Genomic DNA, 16,697 nt, shown 5'->3' on the forward strand with positions numbered 1-16,697 from the left:
CTCTTTATATAACAAATGTGTGGAGAGGGCAGAGTGGCTTTTGTGCTACACAGTTTTCTTCTCCTGAGAAACATAGTTAATTATGTAATATATTATTCTTGAGAAAAGATTAAAGCACCAGCTTTTAGTGGACATTAATTTAAAATAGTGCCTCCTAAATAATCAGATTATATACTACATCCTTCAGTCAAGTCCAAGCAAAACCCCTCAGAAACAGGAATTATCTGCACGTTTTAAATTTTGTATTGGATTAATAATAGAATATTTTATAGTTTTTGAAACTAGGCATCATCCTTGGATTACAGCAGTAAAATGACCTTTTTCATGTTCTTTTTTTTTTTAAGATTTTTATTTGTTTTATGTATATATGCTCTATCTGCAAGTATACCTATGTGCCAGAAGAGAGGGCATCAGATCCCATTGTAGATGGTTGCAAGCCACCACATGGTTGCTGGGAATTGAACTCAGGACCTCTGGAAGAGTAACAATGCCCTTAACTTCTGAGTCATCTCTCATTTTCTTTTTTCTTTTCTTTTTTTTTTTTAAAGATTTATTTATTATATGTAAGTACACTGTAGCTGTCTTCAGACACACCAGAAGAGGGCATCAGATCTCTTTAAGGATGGTTGTGAGCCACCATGTGGGTGCTGGGATTTGAACTCATAACCTTTGGAAGAGCAGTCGGTGCTCTTACCCACTGAGCCATCTCTCCAGCCCCATCTCTCATTTTCTTAAACACATTTTTTTGTGTTATATGCTAGATGACTTTTTTTTTTTTGTAAGTTGGAAAATAGCTTTATTTGTTCTAGGGCATTGGCCAGAGTCTCCTTAGAACTTCTGAAACTGCTTCTTGGTGCCAACAGTCTTGTTCAGGGGCCTACACTCTCCAACAGTGACAATGTTGCCGATCTGTACATCCCTGAAACAGGGGGGAACAGGTGTACAGACATGTTATTACAACACTTCTCAAAGCGATTGTATTTTGTAATGGAGGTAGTCTGGGCAGATGACAATGGTCCTCTACATCACATCTTCGTCACAACGCCAGACAGGATCCAACCTCAGATGGAGACATTACCAGTGAAGGGGCATTTCTTGTCTATGTAGGTACCCTCAGTGGCCTCTTTGGGCGTGCTGAAGCCTAGACTGATGTTTTTGTAGTACCAAGGGAGTTTTTTCTTCCCGGTTTCTCCCAGCCAAACACACTTCTTGTTTTGAAAGACTGTAGGCTGCTTTTGGTAAGCATGCTCAGTCTGTCTGATGAGTGTCCACCATCTTCCCGGCAGCCTAAGAAAGGAGAGATAGGCCCACTCCTGGCTTCCTTATTCACCATGCCGGAGATGACTTTTTAGTGACAATAGCTTACAAGGGAAAGGCAGTCTTACTTTTTTAAAGTAGAGAATAAGTGTGTCTTAGTGTTCTATTGTTGTGAACCTTGGCCAAACAACTCTTCTGACAGAAAGCCTTGAATGTGGGGCTTCCATACAGTTTCAAAGGTTTAGTCCATTGCTCGTGGTGGGGGTGTGGTAGCATGCAGTCAGGTGATGGAAAAGGAGCTGATGGAAAAAGAGCACCTGATCCTCCAACAGGGCCACACCTTCTAAATAGTCTCACCCCCTGATAACTAAGCATTCAAAGATATGAGCCTGGGGGTGGGGGGAGGCATCCTTATTTAAATCACCACAAAGTATTATTTTACTTTCTAAGTCAGAAAGGAGTCTTGCTTTCATTATCACTGTATTGTTAAACAGAGGCAATGAATATTACTGTTTACTACAAACTTAAAATACCTGAGTTTTAAAATATTATTTAGTTAAAAGTCTTCTGGAAGTGTAGGATATTCAAATTAGTAGGAAACATTAATTCCTGCCTGAGTATGTCTATTTGTTCATTTGTGTTTTCACACAGACTTTTTTCCTTTGGTTTGTTGTTACTGTTTTGGTTTTAAATTTATTTTATGTATTTGAGTGCACTGTAACTATCTTCAGACACACCAGAAGAGGGCATCAGGTCCTGGTACAGATGGTTGTGAGCCACCACGTGGTTGCTGGGAATTGACCTCGGGACCTCTGGAAGAGCAGGCAGTGTCATGTATATGCTTTCCTTACAGTTTTTTCCTAGAATTAATCTTAGCTATTGCAGAATACAAATTGGCATGGACTTACATCATTTCTGACTTTATGCAGCCTTGTTTAATGACAACCAAGTCCGGTTAATAGTCAAACAATAAAGGTAAGTTGCTGAGGGCTGAAGAAGTGGCTCAGCAAGTAGAAAAAAAAACCAAATTTCTTCATCTCTCTCTCTTTTTTTCCCCTGTGCATCTACTAACTGTCAGATTAGTTGTAGATTTTGTTGTGTCTTTAAGAGGTAGTATTTGAAGGCCTTTGAGTACTTTGTAATGATTCCATACCTTTTTGAATGTTTTTTGAATGCTTTTGAATATCATATTTATACTTTTACAGAAGGATTTTCACTTAATTGAACAACAAAGTCTGTAAAATAAGCAAACTTGAACGGAAAATGTAGGTATATTACTAAATAGATTTATGTTTCAGCATAGTTTACTTTGCTCTCTTATTTAAGATTGGCAGGGTCCCTCCAAGCCTCATGCCAGCAGAGGCAGGGTCCTCTACAAGGAGACCTTGTTCAGCACGCTCCTCAGTGGCCGGTGCTAGTTTAAACTTCCAGAGCCTTGACACTCAACAGTTTGTCTTAGACACACTTCACTGCAGCACAGTACATTTTGGGGGAAAAGTTTCCTGGTAACAATGATCTCAACGCCCATCCATGTTCATAATAAAACTCAAGGTGCAAAACTCTTTTGTGAAGTACATTTGACTTCTACAGTGAAGGTGGGTTCTGTAAGGGCCTGGGATCTGGTGAGGTGGTCTCTGGAGATTGCATAGAGGTCAGCAGGCAATCAGGTGACATTCCCTACTAAGGTAAAGGTCTAGGGAGGGAGAGCCTGGGATAAACATACTAATCTGGGGGGTGCAGGTGTGCCTGGCCTACAGCCAGCACAGATCGCCAGGCTGTTAAGATCATCCATTTCCAGCCTTCTGGGTGGAAAACAGGCATATATATCCCCTTAGAAGAGACAAGCCTGCATGCTTAACATTCCTGGTTTCTCTAGTCCTTATCTGTGAGCAGGAGGACCTCAGAAGTGCCCTCTACAGATTTGGGGGGGGGGGGGGGAGGAGGGTAGGTAGCACATGCATATTCCTTTAATCCCAGCATTTTAGGCAACAGAGGCAGGTGGATCTTTGAGAGTTTGAGGCTAGCCTTATCTATAGAGTTCCAGGAGAGTCAAGGTCACATAGAGAGAAACCATCTCCTAAAACTACAAACAAAAATTACTTTGCTTACAATTTTTTTTATAGAAAATGTATCTGAAAATTCTCTGAAATCCTATTTCTCAGAGACTTGTTCCAGCATTTCTGTGTGTTTACCAATTGAAACAGCTCTGCACAGACACTGCAGCATTGATGCTGAACTACAGGTGTTCTTCTACAGTATGTTCATTCTATATTCAGCATATGTTTGTGATTATAAATGTGCACTGTCCTTTTTATGATCTGTATGACATGCTACAATAAAGTGACTTACTTGATTAGCTCCTACTGACTGTCATTTGGGCTAGAACAGTTGTTAGGATGTGCCGTTGTAATGGTTTCTCCTAGTTCTTACTCTGGACATTTCTAGTGTTCCTGTGTAATCTGCAGACAGTGTTCTGTCTGGCGTTGTAGCCAGGAGTGATGGCACACACCTTTAATCTCAGCTCTTAAGGAGGTAGAGACTGGTAGGTCTCTAAATTTGAAGTCAGTCTGGCAATTTATATTGTATATCTTTTTATAGATGGGCTTTTTAAAAAAATAGATTGACATATAATAGATCATATTATTAACAACTAAGATTTCAGATTATCTTGTTTGTATGCTGTAAAACCTCAGGGCTCTTTGGGAATACAACTTTATTTCTATCTTTTTGGAATTTAATTTGCAAAAGTAGTCCCATCGTCACCCTCTTCTATAGAGGAGAAAAAATTCTCCCACGCTACACAGATATGCATAAAATAGTATTTTGTATTGTTGCAATTTTCCTTGCCAAGATTGATGTGCCTCATCCTATTTTTTTTTTTCCTTTGAACATTTATAATATTTCTTTTTCTGTGTTCAGGCTTTTTGCTAGTTTTTCTGTAGGGTCTTTAAAACTGATTTATAGGAGTTGTTAATCTGGGATGCTGTTCTTTAGTGGTCTTGTGTGCTATACCTGCCTGTTTGTAGATTGCCCTGTCTAGTGTGCATACTCGGTCTGAAGTCTAGTGGAGTTAAGTGCCAGCCTTTACTGGTGTGAGTAGTTGTTCTTTTCTGTATCTTCTTTATAGCTTCTTCCTACTTAGAGTATGTAAATATATTTTATGTAACTGACATTTTTATACCTTTGCCTTTGTATTGTAGACTGCTTTACTTACATATTTTTGCATGTGATTGCAGGGTTTCAGTACACCCAATTTAAATGAATTTGTAAGTTTTAACGTAGCAGTTTGGGAAGTCTAGCCACTATTTAGATCCACCTCTGCTCCCTGGACTCTTCATCAGCCGAGATAGAGGGGCACAAATACTAGGCCCGATGTTGTACTTTTTCCGTGTTGAGATTAAGTGATGTCTACTGATAAGTTTACTCTCTTCTTTATAGTTGTCATTCTCTTTCTTCTACTTCTGTGATACTAAAAATCTGTTTTCATTTCTAAAATTTCCATTTACATTTTTCTACTTTTTGCTGAGACTCCCATTGTTGACTTATTTAAAAAAAAAAAAAATGTTTTCCCTTTGTGGGACAGAGCAGTTTCCTAGTCTCTGCTCTAGACACACATTCCCAAAAAGATAGTTTCAAGTATTCAGAACAAGAAAAGAGATAGAAGGGAAAGAATGTTTCAAGTGCTTAATTTATTTGCTCCCTTATCTATGCGTATATGCATGGCACAGCCTGGGCACTGGGCTTTGATCTGCATATGTCCTTTCACTTTGGAAAGCCTTTGCCTTGTTGATTGTAGTTGACTTGTGCCTGTGCAGCTTGGAGGATCTCTCATGCAGGCTTACAAACATCCTCTGCTGTCTTGGTACTCTTGGTTCTGAAGACCCCCTCTCTGCTTTCTTGCTAGGGAAGCTGAGTCCTTTGCTTTTGCTGCCTCCCACACCAAGTAAAGCACTGGTGGAAGGAAAAGAAGGCAGGCAAACCCTTCCTACCCCAGCGCTGCTGCCTGCTGCTGTGCATGTGTTCCAGAACTGCCTGGGTGGAGCGATGAGCTCCGGCCTGCAGCGCCCGTTCTTCCCAGGCTTTGACCAGAGAGAGAGAGTGCTTTGTTTTACCTGCAGTTCTAGGATTTGGGTTCCCTGCAGTAATAGGTGTGCAATTAGAGAAGTTGTGGGAACTTATTCCCTTATGGGTAATACTTCAGAGTTTGATTTCTCTTTCCAGTTCACCTACTAATACTACACATGAGAGATTTGAAGTAATTGTTTCATCATTAAAAGTAAAGATGCAGGGCTGGATAGATGGTAGTCAAGAGCATTTAATGCTCTTCCAAAGGTCCTGAGTTCAATTCCTAGCACCTGCATGGCAGCTCACAACTGTCTGATGCCACCCTTTGTTTTGCAGATGTACTTGCAGACCAAATACTCATGTACATAAAATACATAAATACATATATCTTTAGCCAAGCAGTAGTGATTTGTGCCTTTAGTGCCAGCACTCTGGAGGCAGAGGCTGGGGGATCTCTGCGAGTTCAAGGCCAGCCTGCTCTACAAAGATAGTTCCAGCTCAGCCACTGCTACACAGAGAAACCCTGTCTAGAAAAATAAAAAACATTAAAAAAAAATTAAAACAAAAACTTAAGAAACAACAGGGAGCTGGAGAGATGACTCAGTGGTTAAGAGCACTGGCTGCTTTTCTGGAGGACCTGAGTTCAGTTCCCAGCACCTACATGGTAGCTTACATCATCTGTTTGTCCTTTTCTGTCCTTCAAGAGCATCAGGCACACGTGGTGGGTACACAGACATGCATGCAGACAAAACACCCGTATACATAAATAAAGTAAAAATTTAAAAACTTGAAAAGGCGATAAGTCCTAGCTTTAAAAGTTTGTCCTTCTTTACATTGTGTGTACATACTTGTGTACACATTTGCAGTTTGTATATATACATCAGCAAATCTGTGAGCATGTTCACAGTTTTTAAAAGTTGCTCTCATTCCAGAGACTTTTCTTTTTATTTAAATAATGCAAAGGCTTGTTTTCCTAATATCCCATAATATAGATTAGTAAATTGGAAGTTATCGATACAGGTAAGCATTGTTACTTCCGTAAAATGGTATACAGAAACACTAAAAAGAAACATTCAGGCTGGGTGTGGTGATGCACACCTTAATCCCAAGGACCGGGAGGCAGAAACAGCAGAATTTCTCTGAGTTTGAGGCCAGTCTTTTCTACATAATAAAACTGTGCACTGCCCCCAAAGGAAATATTAGAATTGAATTAGGTAGGAGTATGTATTTTATGTTCGTATATTCATATATATACATCTTCAGAGGCACCTTTTTAATCACAGCTTTTAGCATAGTAGTTAGGCTTTTAAATTATTAAATTTAGTTCTTTATATGTACACTATACATTCTGGTCACGTCTTCTTTCATTTATTATTCTAAATGGAGGGTCTTATCATAAATTATAGTTATGACCCCACCAGTAGGAAAATAAGAAATTACAGTGTTCCATTTTCAAAAGATTTATGTAAAATATTAAAATTCTGAAGGTACTAATCAATATAACCATATCTCATTTTACTACAGTGGTGCCTTGGCAACTTGAGAATATTTAGAATACAGTGTATTTCTGCAAAGATGATATGTTTCTTCAAGTTTAGGAAACAAACCTGTAATCAATTATAATAGAAGCAAAATGAACAGAGCTAGCTAGCATCAGGTATCCGCTGATTATATAGACTGGTTCCACATCCTAATTAACGAGACTCACATGCATCAGGAAGCAGACTGCTGACAGATAAAACATTTGCAGATCTCCCTATCTACCTTTTTTTTCTTTTTTCCACTAGTTTAAGAATTCCTAAGAATTTAATTTTCATTTTATTTTATAACCCTCAAGCCTAGAAACTATTTTGAAAGAAGAAAATACTAAACAAAGGACTACCACGGTATTAAGGAAAGAAAACTAAAGGAGTGTAAAAGAACTCAAAAATAAATTTGTCAAACAGATGTATTCCTAAAAAGTTTATTGTGAATGAGATTGTGTTACACTGGGAAAAGAAAGTTTTCAAACTGCAGAGAGAGCAAGCACTGGTCATGAAGTCACATCAGAGGAAGGAGCTGGGTCTCTTCCTGCATAACCCGAACAAGCACTGAACTTCTCAGTCTTGGTTGCTTGTCTACAAAGTGCTTGCGATGGCTGACTCTAAGATAGTCTCTTTTCCAAGATTAGGAGTAGTCTATGATTGCAGGTTTAGCTTTATTGTACTTTATTGTATATGTCTTTATAATTTTGAGTCACGGTGTCAAAGGGGAGCTTATCTTAAGTTGAACATCAGGCAATACGCAAAGTCATAAAGAAAAGCAAAATGTTTCTATTTCTGCTTTTTCTAACTGTGTGTGTGTGTGTGTGTGTGGTGTGCACGCGCGCTTCTAGCTTTGTAAAAGGATCTATTTATTTGCTCTTCATGTGATTATTATTAGAATGGTGTGTGAAATAAAGGGCATTTAATTTGGGAGTTGGGCTTATGTTTTAAGTCTCAGATATCAAGAGTAGTTTGGTGACCTTGGTCAAGCTATTTAATATCCTGAGGTTTTTCCTCCGATATAAAATGTAGACAGCATGGGAAAGCAATGAAGTAGTAAATATGAAAAATACAGTGCCAACATGGGATATTGTTAATTGCTAACTCTGTGCTTATTGTGCCTTTGAAAAACTGCCCTTATGCTTCTTATAGGACTTGCCAGGTTGATAAGATCTCGACAGGCAGAATTACATTTCATTTTTACATACAATTACATACTATCCAACACTCACAAAGTAAAAACCTTAGCCATTAAAAGAAAAAGAGGGGGGTAGATAAAAGAAGCGACTTGCAATATGAAAGTACCAATGCCTGCTTGGAATGAAGCCCCAGACAGTGCTGCTGTGTTGACTCCACTGCCTTCCCATAGGCATCAGTCTGTGTGCAGATGACTTAAAATTATACTTTATCCCTCATAATTTGAGAGAAGTTTAGAAGGTGATAGCCATATAGTTTACTGACTTAATTAGAATGCTTGACTTACAAGCAGTGGCTTACAAAAACTGGATTTATTAGTCCACATAATTAATTTGCAGAAATGTAAGACTTGTTCCTAGTATTGGTAGTCTAAGCCTTAAGATTCAAAACTGGGACTCAGAGTAATCAAGAGTCCCAGTTGCTTTATTACTGAGTAGCCTAAGAAAATTCTTAGAGTGTTGATGAACCAAGAGAGAAAGCATGCTGCATACCTCTGTCTCTGGAAAATCTAGAAGGTGTTTATCTGGCCTGGTCTCTAATGACCTTTTCTATAGTGTTCAATATAAACTGAACCATATGAAAACGCTATTAGTTGTTTCTATACAGACTAAAAAAGCCATCTCACACAGCTCATAAGTCCAGTGCTAGAGGCAGAAGCTGAGGGGATACCAAGCCAGCCAATCTCTAGTTTCGGTTGAGAAACAAAACATAAAATTAAGGTGATAGTGGAAGATATTTGACGTTAATCTCTGGCTTATACATGTGTAGGCATACATGAGCCTACCTGCACCCACACAGATGTTTATACAACATATGCCAAAAAAACATGCATGTCTTTGTGTGTGCGTGTGTGCATGTGTGCATACATGTGTGTAAATTACACACATACATATATAAATGAAATATTATAGTGCCAGTGGTCCTATAAAAACCCTTCTGTGACTTATCTTAAAGGAAACTCAGTTTTACACACACACACACACACACACACACACACACACACACACAGTATTAGGAGGTTAAAATACATTCTGTACCTGTATGAAAAGGTCAGAATGAAACCCATTATGTATAATTAATATGTTAGTAAAAATGTTTAAAAATACATAAAGATTATAAGATGAGAGAATGATTATTTTTACCACCTATGATTATTGTTAAACCACCTCAGATTTTTGCATACCTACTTTTTCATGTAACAGATGTGCCAAGGCCCCCAGTTTTCATTGTCTGTATCCTTTAAAGAACTTTATAAAAGTTGCTGTTATAAACAAGGCATAAGGTTTGTTTGTTTGTTTGTTTGTTTTATAAAAATAGCTTGATATAATTTTCTCACCAGAAGGGAATTCTTTCTTGCGCAGTCTGGTTTTAAAATAGTCAATATTTTCTTTTCTTAGATGATAGTATTTCTGCTGCAAGTACCTCTGATGTGCAAGATCGCCTCTCAGCTCTTGAGTCACGAGTTCAACAGCAAGAAGATGAAATTACTGTGCTAAAGGCAGCATTGGCTGATGTTCTGAGGCGTCTTGCAATCTCTGAAGATCATGTAGCCTCAGTGAAAAAGTCCGTGCCAAGTAAAGGTAATTCGTGCATTGTGAAGACAGTCTGTGTTTTGAAAAGTTGAGGACACAAACGTATTTGCTTGTCTGAGTTCTTGTGATTACAGTAGGCTCCTTTAAGTTTCTTATATCAGAGAATTCTTTCCTTTTGATGGCATGTGCTCATAATATATGCACAGTTACAGCAGAATTCTTGCCAAAAGAAAATTGCCTGTACTTGAGAGCACAGAGGAAAGTCCAGAGAACACTTGGGCAGTAGTAACTGGGAGGACAAATTATGCCATAGCTGGTACCTGGGAACCCATGAGGAGCTCGTAGGGAGGGGCTGACCAAGAGAAAAGAATCTGAGAGTACATCTCAGTGGTTTTATAAAAGACAAGCTATTAGTACAGAATGTGTTAGAAGTAAAAAACATATTCATCTAAAGGTAAGAGTTGGCTTTTTTCAAACTAAGCAAACTTGATAAAGATACAAAACGTTATGTTGTAAACACATGGACATATTATTTAGTTTGTGTACCATATGACATGGGAGATGACAAGGGTTGTCACAGGCTGATAATAGGTAAATTATGTTTAGTTGGGTTGTAAGGTGTGCATTTCTTTAATGGGAGCACTAAACTAAACTTGTTTGAGAAGATGAAGGAATTCCTCACCCAGACAACACCTCTGAGACTTCAGGGTCTGTTGTCTCAGACCAGGCAACAGGAGCTGCTCCTATGCATGAACCCCGCGCCTTCTTTGTTGTTTCTACTTTTGAAAAGTAGTGGCTAGAAATTAAAGGGACTAATGCTTTATCTTGCTTTGAGACGAGAGGAAAGGGAAACTATGTCAAAATCATTGCAAATTGAGAAGACAGAATCTGGTAGGGAGGGGGTATTGCAGCCCTTCTAAAGAATGACGTCATTAGACTGAGAAAGCTTGACAGCAGTGTGACAAGGAAAAGAAAATGGAAGAGTATTTGAGTAACAGTTTTTCTTCCTTCCTTAGACCATTTTTACCTTTGCATTGTTTAAAATTTTGCCCATCACAGCATTGCAGATATGGTAGATGCTACTAATTTGAACATTTTTAAGTTGCTAAAAGTATTTCACCATGGTAATTTTAAAAGTTAACAATATAAGAAATCATCTGTGTGGCATATTAATACTGTATTTTATAGCAAAAGTCACTGTAATTTGAGGGGGGGAGTGCCCTAATTAAGGACCTTCCTTCCCTAGCAGTTTTGAAAAATAAATGCAGCTGCTTCTGCTCCTTTCCTCTTGCCCGCCTTACCATCTGTGGTAGGATCTGGGCCACTGTATTCAGGATGCTCCTTAGGTAGCTATGGTACAAGTTAGTCCCAAAACCTGTCAAAAATGCAGTTAAACCACCAGGTTTGAAACACTCTGGAATGCTAAATGATTTAGTTAGTCCATACATGGAAAACTTTAATTTTATATTGTTTGTAAAGAAAAACCAACATGAGATTGTCTTAGTTGAACAGTTCAATTTTGCTTAAGTCTGAGAAAACTTGAGGCCATAACTGTATTCTATTCCCAGTCTTTAAATAAACCTGACTTCTAGGAAATACACCTATTTAACCTGACCACAGCTGCCTACCCACCAGACATTTATTCCAAGCCTCTTACTGTAAACGTTATTTTATATAAAAGTCATTTACATAGAATAGCACACTTAATTTTGACGTGTAAAATATTAAGAATTTAAAGTCTGTGTGTGGGTTATGAGCTTCAGAGCTGCCATGTTAAAGCAGCTGTTGAGCTGAGGGAGTGGGCCCAGCGGCCCAGCAGCCCGTCTGTGTGGGTGTCGTCTGTGTGCATGGGGTTAAGTCTGAAGACAGGAGTGCTGTGTGATGAATGCTGTGGGTGGGGCCAGCTACTCACTATTTCTAAATACTACAAACTTAATTTTAAAACACTGCTCCTTAAGGAATATTTTGAAATTTGTTACATTTTCTTTTTCAACTATTTTAGGCCAACCAAGCCTTCGAGAAGCTATTTCTATGTCCTGTATAACCAATGGAAGTAGTATAAACAGAAAACAGAACCACACCAGCTCTATATCAATAGCAAGAAAAGAAACTCTTTCTTCGGCTGCTAAAAGGTACCTGATGGTCATGGGGAGGGGGCACTGAGCATGCGCAACTGTGCGTGATGCTCTAGGAACTCAGGAGAATTCCAAGCAGAGCTGTGTGGGAGGGAGGCAAGCGCACATGTCTTGAATTCTTTAATTGTGAGTGAGACACCCAGCCTGAGGATACTGTGCTTACTTATATTAATAAAAAAATCGATTTTTATTCAGGAAGCTTTTGCTTCTTACTGGAGAGAGAGAGAAAGAGAGAGAGAGAGAGAGAGAGAGAGAGAGAGATTGATTGATTTTCATTTCCTGGAATTTTGTTGTTAATGTTTGTTTTTGTTTTCCAGCAAGAATTTATTGATACAGTTAAACGCTATTTCAACTTTCTCATTAACAGAAATCAGAAAACTGAGGCTTACGTTAAAGCATTCTATAGTGGTGTGCATTTGTCTGCAAGTTTGGGACGGGGCAGGAGGATGTTGCATTACAAATGTTCCAGTGTATTACAGACTTGAATTCCATGTGCTCATCAATGAATTCAGTACTGTTCTGATGATAGTGCCTAAATACCATTTGCCCACCTTTTTTTGTTTGTTTGTAGTTGTTGGTACACAGAGTTTGGAAAGGTTATAGGCAATCAGCTGCACAAAGCAGGGTGTTTTGTCGTTGTTTGATAATGCGTGAGGGGAAAACAGTTTAAAAAGTAGATGATGGATGCTGATGGAAAATGACAACGTCAGTAACCAACTGCCAGTAACTGAGTGGTCCATACTGTGCAGTTACAGAAGTGAAAACCAGCAGAGGGCTGCACGGATGCTGAGGAGATAGATAAACAGGTCTTCAGGGCTTTATAAACTCTCCCCAGAACCTTATGTCATTACAGACATAGGATTGTTATTTCCTTTCAAAAAATGCTAAACTGTCTCTGGTTTATTTTTCAGGAGAAAATATTGTAATAAAACATTTCTAGTAGAAATTTTTAATACTATTTTTTCCAAGGTCATTTAATTTTTATTTCATCCTTATGTTTTCCTTTGGGTGAGTACATCATGCAGTACCCACTAGAAAAGGATTTTGAAACCCCCTGGAACTGGAGGTACAGGTGATTGTGAGCTGCCATGTGGGTGCTGGGAATGGAACCCAGGTTATGGGCAAGAATAGCGAGGGCTCTTAGCTGCTGAGCCATCTTGCCAGCCCTTAGTGTGTAATTTTAATAAACACCTTAAAAAAAAAATTCAGTAAGTTACCTTTAGCTGGTTTTCTTAAATAGCTACTGTGCTGTTTTCTTGTTTCGATCAGCACAGTTACAGAATGATCTAGGACCACCCGGGATTGTTCCTTCACTGTGCGGGGCCACTAGATTTTGCTTTTAAGGAGCCAAAAGAAAAATCTCTTTTAAGCATAAAGGATAGTTTGGAGACTGATGTTACAAAAGAAGTAACATCTAATTCAGACCTTCCTTTCCTCCCACCTTTTTGTGTGGTGTGTGGATGCGTATGTACATGTGTACATATACGTATCTGCATATTTGGAGGTCATAGGTTGATGTTGGATGTTTATTATGCCTTACCTTAGTTTTGGGGGCAGGGCTTCTTATTGAACCCGTAGTTTGCAATGTTGCCTGGATTGGATGACCAGCACGCCACCCTTGGGACCCACCTCCGGTGCTGGCCACAGTGACTGCTGGCATACTCGCTCTGCCCTTACACGGAGCTGCACATCCAGGCCCAGACAGCACTGAGCACAGCGGAACACCACCCAGTTGGCATCTCCAGGCCCAGTTTTTTAATTTTAAGGCTTAATCTGATATTTTGCCGGTGAGAATGTGTTTCTTAGCACACACTTCTTAAAAACAACATAAAAATCAATGGCCAGTGCAATGATATCAAAAATGAATCAGATTCATTAAAGTCAAAATGATGTCACTACATTTTTAATTTTTACAATGTGATAGTGGAGTTACTGTCTGTGTGTGTGTGTGTGTGTGTGTGTATTCACACGCTTTTATGTATATATTTGTGACATTCTTGAACATACCTTCTTATAAAATTTAAATGTTCTTTGCATAAGAACTATAGAGTGTAGTTATCTGCCGTTTAATATTGAAACGCAAGTCTTGAGTCTGTCCTGTACATGACTGCCCAGTAGCTCACGAAGCAGCTGAGACTGTATGACATGCGTGTTTTGTTTTTATTTTTGGTTTTTCGAAACATGGTTTTGTTTTGTTTAGTACAACAGCTGTCCTGGAACTTGCTTTGTAGTCCAGGTTGGCCTCAAACTCACAGAGATCTGCCTACCCTATGCTTCCCGGGTGCTAGGGAAACCGGAAGCACAGTTGGCAGCTGTACAACTGAAATGAAATCATGAAATCAATTAAAGGTCCAAGTACAAGGTAATAAAACTTACACATAGATACATTAGGCATTTTAGCCTGAAATGTATTAGTATTTAGTCATTTATCAGGACAAGCCTTCTTTTCAATGGATGCATCTCTGGTCAAATTTGTTGACTCTTACAGAAAAATATGCCTATAGGCTCATAATTCTTAGTTTAAAGGCAGAGTAATAAGTGTAAAACTCTGGCAAAACCATTTATTAGAATGACTATAACAATTGGTTCACCTTCATTTAATAACCATTTTTTTAAAAATTTAGTTTTATTTATTATTTAGTTTTTAGTTTTTAAATTTATTTATTTAATTTATTTATTACAAATTTAGTTTTAAAAATAGTTTTTAACCTATTTTTCATTTATGTGTATATATGGTTAGTATGCCCAGTAGGGTCATTGAATTCCACTAGAGCTAGAGTGGTGGTTTGATAGAGCCACCTGATGTAGATGCTCAGAACTGAACTCTGGTCCTGTGGAAGAACAGCAGGCACTCTTAACAGCTGAGCCATCTCTCCAGCCCCTCACAGCCTTTTACTAACTTTTTAAAATAGTTATTCTAAAGCATAAAACTTGCTTCTTTAAAAAATTACAGTTTTCTTTTTTTATGTATGTATAATATTTTTATACTTACCTTTTATAATTAAAATAATGTAGCACTAACAGATTTAAAATAAAGCATCCATTTTTAGTACAATTAAAGCTTTTGATGGGGACTCAGGGTATAACTCATCTAGAGAGTGCTTAGCTAACATATATGAGGCCCTGAATTGATTGATGCCCACCCTCCCCTTCTCAAGAGACAACCCTCAACTGACAGGGGCAGAGGGACCCAAGACCAGTCTGCGTTAGTGTGTCACCAGCCAGTTTGTTTATACAAGTAATGCAAAACTCCACTAATGCTCTGATTTGGATATGTTGAAGTCAGTTAATAGAGCTTCTATATTCCCTGCCAAAATTACAAAATTCATTAGAGGTCACTTCTGTCCAAAAGGGCAGTCTTTATAGGATGTATTATTATCTTAGATTTTTAAAAATTAATTCTTTATTGAAGACCTTTTCTTATTGAATAAAAATAATAAATTATATTAATTACATGATTTAGGGTCTTGAATTATACTCACTTTATTATTTTGATTTTCAAGTTTGTTTAAAAATGTGTTGTTCCATGTTATACTTTATTTTCCAGTGGTACAGAAAAAAAGAAAGAAAAGCCACAAGGACAGAGAGAAAAAAAAGAGGAATCTCACTCTAATGATCAGAGCCCACAAATGCGAGCGTCACCTTCTCCCCAGCCCTCTTCACAGCCTCTCCAAATAAACAGACAAGCTCCAGAGAGCAAGAGCTCTGCTCCCACCAAAAGGTTTTAACTGTCCCCAAGCGCAGGGCTAGGGATGGTTGTAAAGATACCTGGAGTCTGTGATTTGGGAAGAGTTGACTATCCATGGATTCTAAGAGAAAACTTCTTCATTGCTATAATCTGTGGTTTAGAACATCTGGGAATAAAGGTTTAAAACCATAACTTTTCAGTTACAATTGGCAAAGAAACTAAGTTGTAAACAATTTGGTAAAAGGAAAATAAGTATAAATAACCTAAACAATATTTTATAATAAAATTTTAGAATATTTTAAAGTTTTTATGTAGTATAAATTTATAGCCATGGGTAGAAATTGCCATATTAATTATTCTCACCACATTTTGGCATCATTACAACCTTAACGTGCAAGGCCCCTTGTTTAAACATACAGCTCTTGTGGCTGCATCTCAGTTCAGCTTTGGGTTTGGGGAGGATAAGTTCTTGCTTGAGTGTGGAAATGAAATCATTTCACCTGCTCTTTTCTGTGCTACAGGCTTGTTTGAGAGCTTTTCTCTGTTTCCACTATAATCAGTGTTTGAGAGGGAGAGAAGGGAAGAACATTGTAACAAACGTGTAGGAGCCTAAATTGGGGTATAGACCTGCATGCTGGGGCTCACTGCTGGGGCTACCTTGTATCAACACTGATACCAGTTTAATTAAATTGGCATATTTAGAAACACAGACTCAAGCTTTAGCATTCCTTGGGTATTTTATTATCATAGTTCTGCTGAGGAATTTAGAGAAACTATTAAACCATCTCCAGAACTTGTTAGAATTTCAGTAAATGACAGGCACTCCTAAAAGACTTGCCATATATTTTCTTTTGCTATATGTTTTGATTCAAATCTATGATGGAGATTTGAAAGAGTGTCCTTCACTTAACTAATGCATGTTTACCATTTACAGAATGCTTTGCCTCTGCGCCTCATGCACATTCTTTTTCTGTCTAAGGGTTTGTGGCTCTTCTGCCTGGTCTCCTGTGGAGTTTCTTGAATGTAGCTTATTAATGTTATTGTGTGCGGGGGAAGGTTCATGATCTCTTTTAAGGTTCTGATTGACTGACTGTCTTCTTTGTCCCAGAGTCTCCTTTCCAGCTTACGGTCTCCTGGAAATGTGCTTGCCCTTCTAAATTGCCCTTTGGATGCACTACTGCAGAGTATCAAAGCCTGCATGAGCTTCACGGTGGTTAGCAAGTGCAGGCAGAAGGTCATTTAGAAACCATAGCATTCCAGTTATAAACCCAGAGATTCCTCATTGATACTGTCAGTAACT

General features: G+C 38.3%; 1 protein-coding gene across 2 annotated transcripts in view; it reads left to right on the top strand.

Moving 5' to 3' along the window:
- Nucleotides 1–16,697, top strand: part of Eml4 (EMAP like 4) — a 117,200-nt gene that overhangs the window by 52,487 nt on the left and 48,016 nt on the right. For both annotated transcript variants that reach the window (XM_052186475.1, XM_052186476.1), the window contains exons 2-4: nt 9,440–9,622; nt 11,577–11,706; nt 15,257–15,430. In XM_052186475.1, the coding sequence (XP_052042435.1) occupies nt 9,440–9,622; nt 11,577–11,706; nt 15,257–15,430 (487 nt within the window). The remainder of the gene's footprint in view (nt 1–9,439; nt 9,623–11,576; nt 11,707–15,256; nt 15,431–16,697) is intronic.

The sequence above is a fragment of the Apodemus sylvaticus genome, chromosome 6 (assembly GCF_947179515.1).
Source record: "Apodemus sylvaticus chromosome 6, mApoSyl1.1, whole genome shotgun sequence".
In the NCBI taxonomy this organism is placed as follows: Eukaryota; Metazoa; Chordata; class Mammalia; order Rodentia; family Muridae; genus Apodemus; species Apodemus sylvaticus.